This window comes from Vipera ursinii, assembly GCF_947247035.1.
Source record: "Vipera ursinii genome assembly, chromosome: 14".
NCBI classification, from domain to species: Eukaryota; Metazoa; Chordata; class Lepidosauria; order Squamata; family Viperidae; genus Vipera; species Vipera ursinii.
The window spans coordinates 484,301-493,967 of NC_139527.1; the positions used below are offsets into that span (position 1 = coordinate 484,301).

At 62.2% G+C, this 9,667-nt stretch overlaps 2 protein-coding genes across 2 annotated transcripts; one reads left to right on the forward strand and one right to left on the reverse strand.

Moving 5' to 3' along the window:
- Positions 1-91: 91 nt before the first annotated feature.
- TCHP (trichoplein keratin filament binding) lies at positions 92-3,530 on the reverse strand. Its single transcript, XM_083373636.1, has 12 exons — positions 3,183-3,530; positions 2,878-3,088; positions 2,745-2,801; positions 2,559-2,627; positions 2,302-2,475; positions 1,945-2,057; positions 1,542-1,608; positions 1,220-1,392; positions 974-1,055; positions 700-885; positions 476-619; positions 92-304 (listed from the first exon to the last, which is right to left on the reverse strand). Exons 1-12 carry the CDS (start codon positions 3,371-3,373, stop codon positions 272-274), a joined length of 1,500 nt encoding a protein of 499 aa, XP_083229762.1. The 5' UTR covers positions 3,374-3,530; the 3' UTR covers positions 92-271.
- A 238-nt stretch (positions 3,531-3,768) lies between these two features.
- On the forward strand, positions 3,769-9,206 carry GLTP (glycolipid transfer protein). The gene is made up of 5 exons (XM_083373637.1): positions 3,769-4,671; positions 7,374-7,435; positions 7,714-7,847; positions 7,968-8,118; positions 8,323-9,206. Exons 1-5 carry the CDS (start codon positions 3,987-3,989, stop codon positions 8,503-8,505), a joined length of 1,215 nt encoding a protein of 404 aa, XP_083229763.1. The 5' UTR covers positions 3,769-3,986; the 3' UTR covers positions 8,506-9,206.
- Positions 9,207-9,667: the final 461 nt, after the last annotated feature.

Genomic DNA, 9,667 nt, shown 5'->3' on the forward strand with positions numbered 1-9,667 from the left:
GGCAGTGGAACAGAAATAGGCAGAACAATCTTGAGATTGCCCATCACTTGCTGTCAGCATTTCTGGTCAGCAACAGGCCGGAGAAAACCAATTAAAAAAGAAAATAGCACTTTATTGACCCCCTAAGCCCCCCGCCCATCTTCACTGCCACTCTTCCGCCCTGGGGGAAGGCAGGAAGGCCACTCCTGGGCGCGCCAGCCCACCCTCTTGGTCCCCAAGCAGCTGGCAAAGAGGCTCTCAGCCGTCCAGACGGGGAAGGCAGAATCTTCCTTTAGCTCCAGGCAGCTTTGGGGTAACTGTGGCACTAGAAAGGGGCAGGGCAGACGTAGCATCAGATCCTCCCTCTGGGAAAGACCACCGAGGGGGTCTGCGCTCCCGGATGGCAGCCCTGAGCCCCAAGGCTCATCGAGGGCCCTCTGGCCTGCCGCACTTGAGCAGTCCTAGGCTGGGGTCCCCTCGGGGCAGCGGCTCCCACCTGGTTGCGATAGCCGGCCTCCACCATGCGCCTGGCCTCCAGCTGCTCCTGCTGCTCCTGCTGCTCTTCTCGCAGCCGGGCCTCTGCGGCCGCCTCTTGCTGGCTCTGGAGCTCCTCCTGTTGCTGCCGCTGCCGCTGCGTGAGCTGAAGGGAGAGAAGGCCGGTGTGGGACAGGGCACCTCTCAGCCCAGCCAGCCCCACCTGACTCGGCAAGGAGGCTCCACCTGGGCCTGCTGCTCCTGCTTGCGGGCCGTTTTCCGCTCAGCCTCTGCCTCCTGCTCCCGCTGCGTCAGCTGCCAGGCTGCTTCCAGCTGCTGGATCAGCTGCTCCCGGAACCTCACAGACTCCTGCTGGGCCTGCCTGTTCCGCTCCATCTTCTGCTGGATCTGCTGCTCCCGCTGGGCCAGGACCTGTTTGGAGCCGGAGTGGGAGGGCTGAGCAGGGACCCGCCCCTCCCTGCTCGGGAAGAGCAGCCCTCCCCCAAAGCCTTGCTCTTACCTCTGCCATGAGCCTGTCCCGGGCCTTCCGCTCTCTCTCCCACTCCTCCTCTCGCTTCTCCCAAACTTGCCTGGCTTCCTCCCTGGGAGGGGAAAGATGCCCGTTGCCCAGCAAGAGGCAGCACCAACCCCCCCCCCCCCGGTTTTGCCCGTCCACAGATGCCTTGGGCAGATGAGGATCCTGGTTCCCCAACTGACCCTTCCCGGCAGCCTTTGCTTCCAACCCCCTCCCCTGGCGCTCCCCCACCTAAAGACAGTGTCCAGCTCCGCCTCTCGTTCTCTTTCCAGCTGCAGCTGCTGTTCAAGGACTTCCTTCATCCAGGCCACTGCGGCCACGGCTTCCTCCCGCCGGGCGGACTGCAGGCGCTGGTCTTCCTGCTCCTCCTCAGACAGGGACAGGAGGACCTGCCTGTCCTTCTCCTAGAACCACAGGGCCACAGGAAGCCACCGTGGCTTCCGTGCAGGCAGGGAGGGGCCTTCGCAGCCACTGCGTCCCAGATCTTTGGGGGGACCACTCCTGCAGGCACAGCCCTTCAGCAGCTGCCTCCTGCCCTGGTGGACAAGCTTACCAGCTCTTCCTGGACCTGCTGAGCCCGTCTCCGTAGCTGGGCCTGGACCTGATGCTTCAGAAAGCGCCTGGGGAAAGAGGCGGGCAAGAGACAAGTGGGCAGACAGCCCTGGGAGCAACCTGGGCCAGCAGAGCCCGGGAAGGTTTGCACTTCCCAGCAGAGCGTCTGCCAACAGCGCAGCTGGCTGGGCCCAGCAACAGCTCCAATAACGGAAGATAATCATGGAATTATGGAAGACTAGACAGTGGGGGTGAGCGGCTCCCTCTGGCAATTAACCCCCCTCACGTTCTCACTGTAGCCTCCTATACGAGCTCTCAGCTGGACAACGGATTCTGCCCCCTCCTTGGCTGCCTCCTCCTCCAAGAACATCTGGAGAGAAGCTGCCTGCCCCCCCATCACCTACCCAAGCTCCACCTTCTTCCGGTGCTCATCCTTGAGCTTCCGCTCAGCTTCCAGTGCTTGCAGCTCCCAACGCTGCTTCAGCAGGCTCTCCTCCTCCTCCTTCAGCTGGGTGGCCTGACAAGGGGAGCAAGAGTGAAGGCCAGAGAACTCTCTCTCTGGCCACCTTTGCCTTTCCACTCCCCCAAAGCCAGAACAGAGCAGGTGTGGAGCTATGGGCTGAATGAGGGCAAGCAAGCTGAGGAATCCAAATAGAAAGGAGATGATCTACGGATCCAGAAATGGGACGGGCTGCCCTCCCCTTGACGCTCTGGGATGGGATCGCTGCAGTGGAGTCTCCGCGAATCCGCCCTTTGCGCACCTCCTTGTCCCGCAGCTGGAGCTCCGCCATCTGCTGCCGCAGCATCTCAGCCTGCTTCCTCTCCTCCTGCTTCCTGCGCTCCTCCTCCTGCTTCAGCCGCTCCAGGGCCTCTCCGCGAGCCCTCTCGTACCGGTTCTCTGAGCGGAGTTTCTCTTCCCGATCTGCCGCTTCTCGCTCGTTTGGGAGGAAAGCAAAGCAGGCATTAACCTCTGCCCACCCTCCTCCTGGGCAGGTGCGGAGGGGGCAGGTGGGCCTACCTGTTGCTTCTGTGCCAGCTGGTCCCCCCAGGCCTCCACCACGTGCTTCTTGTGCAGCTCCGAGCTCACCTGAAGTTCAGCAGAAACAGCGGCGTCCTAGTCCGCCCGGGGGACGAGCCAGAGCTCTGATCCGCCCTCCTTCCTGGGGGGGGGTTCCTTCCCCCCCCCGCCCAGAAGGCTTCCCACCTCTCGCAGCTTAGCGCTGTTCTTCTTCCAGCACTCGTACAGACGATCTTCCGCCACCTGCGAGCCAAGCCGAGCAAGGAATGCAACTCCAGCCGCGGCCCCCCCGCCGCGCCCCCCGGCCCCGGGACCAGACCTGCTTCCGTCGCTCCTCCCTGGCCGAGCGCAGCTCCTGGCTCCGCTGCCGCTTCTCCTCCAGCTCGGCCTGCCCGCCGCTCCGCAGCCCCCGCAGCTCGGCCACCAGAGCCTCGCGCTCCCGGCACAGCAGCCCCCGCAGCCGCCGCCGCCGCCCCTCCAGGCCCGCCGCCGCCGCCGCCCTCAGGCGCTCCCGGCCCTGCGCCTCCATGCTGCGGGCGAGAGAGCGAGCGGGGAGGGAGGGGGGCGTGGCGCCCCCCCGCCCCCTCCCCGCCGCCCCCCCCCTCCCCGCCGCCCCCCCCTCACCTCCGCTGGAAGCAGCGCCGCGAGCTCCACTCGGCCTGCTTGAGGCTGCGCAGCTCGGACTGCTGGAGGGAGCGGCTGTGCAACTCCCACTGCCGGCGCAGGCGGGCCTCCTGCTCCCGCCGGCGCACCAGCTGCTGCTCCAGGACGCGGCTGCGGCTGGCCCAGAAAGGCGGGACGGCGGCCGCGTCCATGGCGGCGGCGGCGCTGCTGCCCGGGGAGGCGCGGCGCAGTGACGTCACGCAGAGGCCCGGCCGCGCGTCCTGACGTCACCCGCCACGCCGCCGCGGGATAGTTCCGGGGCCTCCGAGACCGCGCCCGCCGCCCGCCGCTGCCTCCGCGCGAACGCCCGACGGTTCGGCCGCTTCCGGCGCCGCCAGGCGTCTCCAGGGCAGCGCTTCCGGTCTCTTTACAGGGGCCGCCGAGGGACAAGAGGTCCCGTTTCGCACAAAGGGCGGAGCCGAGCCGGGACAGTTGGATTTCCCACAAAGCTAAGAAAGTGGAGAGGCGTCCTCCGGGTCTCCCTGCAGAGGCTTCCGGGTGCGCTCTTCGGAACCGAGCCCGCGCTCGACGGAGCTGCCGCCGTAACTGGGGGCTCCCGTCCCCTTTGGAATTCTCTGCAGCGCCCTCCCTCGGGCAAAGCCAGGGAAGGTTCACAACAGCCTTGCAGGGTAGCGCAGGCTCAGCTTCGCCCCCACGCCGCTCCGAGGTCACCGCCCCGCCAGCTGCGCCTCCTTTTTGAGCGGCGAGCGCAACCCCGACCGGACGCCGGGCAAGGGGGGCCGCCAACCCGCTTTCCGCCTGGCGATGCCCGGGAACCCCCACGAGGTCCTTCTCGCTTGCCCGGACGGGAGGAGGCGGGAGGCGCACCTCCTTCCCGGCGCTGGCTGCCGAGCGGGGTCTTCAGAGCGGCGAGCTGGACTGCCGCACCCATCATCCCCAGCTGGGCTTGCGTCGCGCTTCCGAAAGGGGGGCCGGCTCCGGGCTGGCGACCCCGAAGCCTTGGCCGCGGCTCCAGATGTTCGTCAGACCCGTCGAAGCGTGGGCAGCGCAAAAGCTTTCTGCACGTGGTCAGGGGTTGTGCCGCCCCGTCTTTGCTTACTGCTCCTTCGAAGCCGGGGTCACCCCGAGATCTCGGCGCCTCGCTTTTCGCCCAGGGAGAGTCGAGCCCGGGACGAGGCCGCCCCGGATCCGAGGGTGCTGCCGCTCCACTGTCCGGGGAGCGTCCGGGCCCGCGGGCTTGGGGATAGACTGCCCCTGAGCCAGGCGGCTGTTGCGGGAGGAGGCTCAGCGGCGCTCCGCCTCCCTCGGGGGCGGCGATGCCGAGCTCCACCCCGACGACCGGGTTCCTTCTGCCGACTCGCCCGGTCGGACTGCTGGGCTCCCGCCATGGCGCTGCTGCTGGAGTACGAGTTCCGAACGCTGCCGGCCGATAAGCAGATCGACACGGAGCCCTTCTTGGAGGCCGTGACGCACCTGCCGCCCTTCTTCGGTGAGTGGCGCGCCCCTCGTCCCCCGGGAGGCGCCCCGGCCGGCCGGGCTTGCGGCCTCCCGAGCAGAGCCGGGGAGGGACGCCTGCAAAGTTTCCCCTCGACACAACAGCCCTGCAGGGGAGGGCAGCGTGGCTCGGAGAGCGCCGAGGGCGACCTTAAGGGCGGGGGGTCCCGTGCGGAGGGGCGACTGAGAACGGAAGGAGGCATCGCTGAGCCTGATCAGCCTCCAGAGACCGGTCCGCCCACCCACCCGCCTTCCGGGCTGTGCTCTGTGGATGATCGGTTTGACGGTCCAGATCTTATCTCCGACGGGAGCTGAGCCTACGCCGAGCTGGAGCCTCTTGGGGAGGGGGCGCGAGAGGTGGGCAGTGCGGGGCCCTTTGAACCCCGACCCTTTCCGGGTCTTAGAGAAAGAGTCCGCGGCCGGGCTGGCCAGCCCTTCTGCCCAGCGGGGGGCCGGATCGGTCACCTGTCAAGGCTTTGCGAAGTGGCAGATCTGTCCAAGTGCTCCAGCGGGCCAAAAGGGGGCAGAAGTTGCCCGACCGGCTTCAGGGATACAAAGCCTTTGCAGAGAATGGGGAACGGAGACTTGAATCCTTCAATAAACTGAAGGGCAGACATCCCAGGCGTCGGGGATCTCTTTTTCCATTTGAGTTTGGTTTTCTTTTACTCCTTTGGGGCAGAACTGTGCTGTCGCTAAATATTTAAAATTAAGCCTGGTCTTTCATTAAGGTCTGTGCGTTGGGGCACGTGCAGAGGGCCCTAGTGTGGTTGCCTGTAACGTGGTCTTCCCTGCACCAGAGGTTATCCTGTCCGGGGATAAGTCTTTTCCCCACCTCTTGCAATTCTACTGATCAGCCCGCCCCCCCCTTGGGCATCTCGCTCTCTGAACCCCAAACTGGGGGGGGGGCACAGCCAAGAGGCTTGTGGAAATGAGATCTCTGGGCTGTCAGCTAATGGACGTAACTGACACCTGTAGAAATTCAGCCAAGCCTCCTTAAGTCCTCCTCTGCTTTCCAAACAATAAAGGTCTGGAGAGGCCAAATGAAGCACTTTTGTTTGGGGACGGGTTCCAAGGTGGCCTCAGAAAAGAGGGGGTGCTCACCTCAAAACACGAGCAAGGTGTCTTGGTGGGCTTATGGCACGACTCAGCTGAGCCATTGCAAGGTTTAGGTTAGTTCACTGGGAGAAAAAACTGCCTTCCTGAGAAGAACTGGGGGGGAGGGGCAATCTGAGGATCCTGTGGAGGAAGCTAAGACAGCCGATGGGCCACTGGAGAAAAATGGGCACTCCATGAATAGGGGCAGCCTACCAAGGAATACTGGGCACTAGACAATGCTGCCTCACTCGGGGCCTTCTTAGATTGGCCCCTGAACTTCATTAAGGGCCCCTTTAAGGCTTTTAGGGAGGCTCCGGTGCCCCGAGCGACTGCAAGAGCATTCTGTCCCCAGGGTTCCTGGGGATCCAGACCCCCCCCTGCATAACCAGCGAGTGGCTTATGGGCAACATCACCCTCAGCCTTGGCTCTGCCTGGCAAGCTTCCCCAGAATCTTTTGGGGCTTGTCAAGTTATCTCCCCTCCCGCAGAGCTGCCCCAGTGCAGCTGGATGGCGGGTTGCTCCCTTCCCCTTATACTTGAAACCTGGGGGGCCCACTGGGGGGCTTTACCACCTCCACCAACAGCTGAGCCATCGTGAAAGCAGGCTGCCTTTTCTGCTGGGGATGAATGTCGGGAGCCAAGCCCAGTCTGCCTGCTGCTTCCCCAGGCCAGACTCACTGGCTGCTCATCTCTTTCCCCCCCCCCGTCCCCCCCATGGGAAAAGCTCCCAGGGCCTGCTGGGTGTGCCAGCCTCTCCCTTCTCCCTTGTGCAATCCTCAATGGGCGGATTGCATCACTGGGACGCCTTTGCCAGCAGCCTGGCAGACGCTGCGCAGGTCCTGAGACCCTGTCTGCCGTGGGCCGGCCCTGCGCCTCCAGGTGGGCTTGGCCAGCAAGGACCAGCCCCCAGACTGGACGGGGCCACTTGGTCTGGGAAAGAGCCGTGGCCTTTGCCTGCAGGCAGTGCTGAGTGGCTGCCAAGAGGCTCTCAGCCATTCCAGAAGGCCAGTGGGGAAACGAGAAGAACAGGAAGGACGGGGCCACTGCTGTGGGGTCCGGGGGAAGAGGCAGCCTTGCCCCGAGGGCTGTGTGGCAAAACAGGCATCCCCAGAGCCCAGACACCCGGCCCCATTTTGTTCTCCATACCCCAAACCAACTCTGAGCAAACGGACAAAGCCTGCTTTGAAAATCTGGCTTCGTGCTGGCAAGCTGGTTCGCTTGGCATTCAGGGAAGCCCTGCTGTCCACCCCCAGCCCACCCGCACTGCTTCCATCTACTTCCGTGAAGTGCTGCCAATGCCAGATCTAAGCAACTTCACCCGTAGGACCTATTTATTCGCTGAAGCAGAGGGCTGGACTAGAAGGCCTCTTCTGTTACTCTGTTTTATTCCAGCATTTATATAGCCTGCATTGCAACATAGTGACTCTGGGTGGCTAATAATCCACAAAAGCCACAATGCAAACTTGTAGTGCAAACTTTAACTTGCATTAATGATGCAACATTTATGTGTCCAATAAACCATCTTAAAAGAAAAAAACAACTAACCAACCTCACACCCCACCTTCAACACGCATTCTGGAGACCTTTGCTCTCTCCTCCGCAGACTGCCTGGGCACCCCACTTGTCTACGCCCCAGTGAAGGCGGATCTCTCTGGGAACATTAAGGTAGGGAAGGCCCCAATCCTGGGCCTCTGAGGAAAGAGGGTGGTGGGTTTGAGCTGGGATCAAGCCACCACGGGGTTGTTGATGTCTATCGTGGCTTGCAAATCAGGCTCCTGGGAAGGCAGCTGTTTGCGAATCCTGAGGCACTAAGGAGGAGCTCCGTAGGAAGCAGGATTAAGGGGGCTGCTAATCAGAACAGGCCCCTGTGGCCCCCTCTCCTGCCAGCTGGACCCAAACCACCCCTGGGTCAAACTCGTCATTCTCTTTTGGTTCAATTTCAGAAAATACGGGCAGTTTATGAAACTAACCCAGCCAAGTTCAAAACCCTTCAGAACATCTTAGAAGCAGAGAAGGAAATGCACGGGCCAGCCTGGCCAAAGGTGGGGGCCACCTTGGCCCTCATGTGGCTGAAGAGGTGAGGGGGTGACCGCAAAGCCACTTCTGCTTCCGAGGGGAGGCTGGAGGACCTCACAAGGACCCAGCTCAAGTGGGGGGAGGGGGGCTGGCAGCCTCTCAGAAACCTTTCTGCCCCCAGGGGTCTCAGGTTCATCCAGGTCTTGCTGCAGAGCCTTTGCGATGGCGAGCAGGATAAGGACAACCCCAACCTGATCCGCGTGAACGCCACCAAAGCCTACGAGCTGGCCCTGAAGAAGTACCACGGCTGGATGCTGCAGAAGCTTTTCCTGGTGAGCCCCCGGGGGGCCGATGGGGCCTCGGGCAGAGACCCAGCCTGCCTGGGGAGGCTGGGGGGGGTACCTGGGGGAGGGTGGCAACACCCTGGACCTCCCCTTCTTCAAAGGCGCTGGGGGTCTTCTAGCTCCGGCCCAGGGGAGGGGGGGCTAAGGCAGAGAAGCCAAAGCTGCCACCGGCTGACTCGCCTCCCTCTCCAGGGCTCCGTCTACGCTCTGCCCTACAAGTCAGACCTGCTGAAGGCCCTGGAGAAAGGCCGGGAGGTCAAGCAGGAAGAGACCATAGAGAAGATCCACCTGTTCTTGTCCAAAGCAACCCCCATCCTCGACACCATCTATGAGATGTACACAAAAATGAACGCGGAGCTGAACTACAAGGCTTGACCAGGCCCTCCCCTCCTTTGCCAGCCTGGGCCGGCCCCTTTGCCTCCCCTCCCTTCCCTCTGAAGCCCAGCAGGTGCCTTCCAGCCTCTCTGGGCCACCCCCAGCGAAACTCTGCAGCAGCGGCAGAGGTGTGTCTCCTGCCTGGCCCAGGCGGAGGGACCCCGATGCCCTTTTGCCTTCCTCTAGTGGCCTTTCTGCTGCTGGGGACGTAAAGCGGGGGCTGCCTGCCTGCCTTTGGATCGCGCACGAGAGACACCCTTTGTGCCCCAGGACTGGCTAGTGCGCAAACACGTCACAAGTCGTGCCAGGAGGGCGCGTAACGCAGGAAAGCCTCGCCCCTCGGGGTGCTTCACCCCTCGGGAGGCAGCTTTCCGGCCGTGGGGCCACAGTGGGCTTCCCTTGCCTTCTTCTGGGTGGCTTTTAACTTCTCAATCTCGTCTGATATCCCGGCTGATTTCTGGAGGGGGAAACCAGCCAGCCCAGAGTGGCTGGACTTCCATGACTTTTCCGAGCGACTCTTGGGGTGAACACCCACAAGGCCTCTTTGCACAACGGGTGTCTTCAGGGAACTGACTTTGGCTTAAAACTGGCTGTCATTTTCCAGGGCATAAAATCTATGCCAAGCCTTAATGGTGTTAGTACTGCTTGATGCCTTCTGTGGGTGGTTTTAGGAAACCCAACAGTTGAATTAAAATTTAATGAAAGAGGTGTGCAATTTCTTTTGGTTTGCCCAAAGAAGACTTGTGGGAGGGGCAGCTAGACCACACTGGCTGGGGATTACGGGGGTTGAGTGTAAAGCCTTTTCTGCTAGTGGCCAACCCAGATGTTGGCAGCTTTAGGATATCTACTTGGGTCATATGTAGATAAATATTGCTTTAAGTAATGCACCCAAACAAATTTGAAAAGACCTTTTAGGTAGCCCATGTGTTTATCTGCAACTCCACCTTCGTGAACCTGAACAGAGAAGCGGGCAACCCACCTTCTCAGCTGGTCCTGTTGTGCCCAGTAGAAGGCAGGCGTCTTGAGATGGGTGGGGGTTGCCCATCATGCTCACTTAACAGGGCAACTGGACTCCTGGCTGGCATTTTTTGGTAGCTGGAATTTGCTGCATCGCACCAGCAGTGGGCAGCCTTTCCTCACAGATGGAGGAGGGGAGAAACTC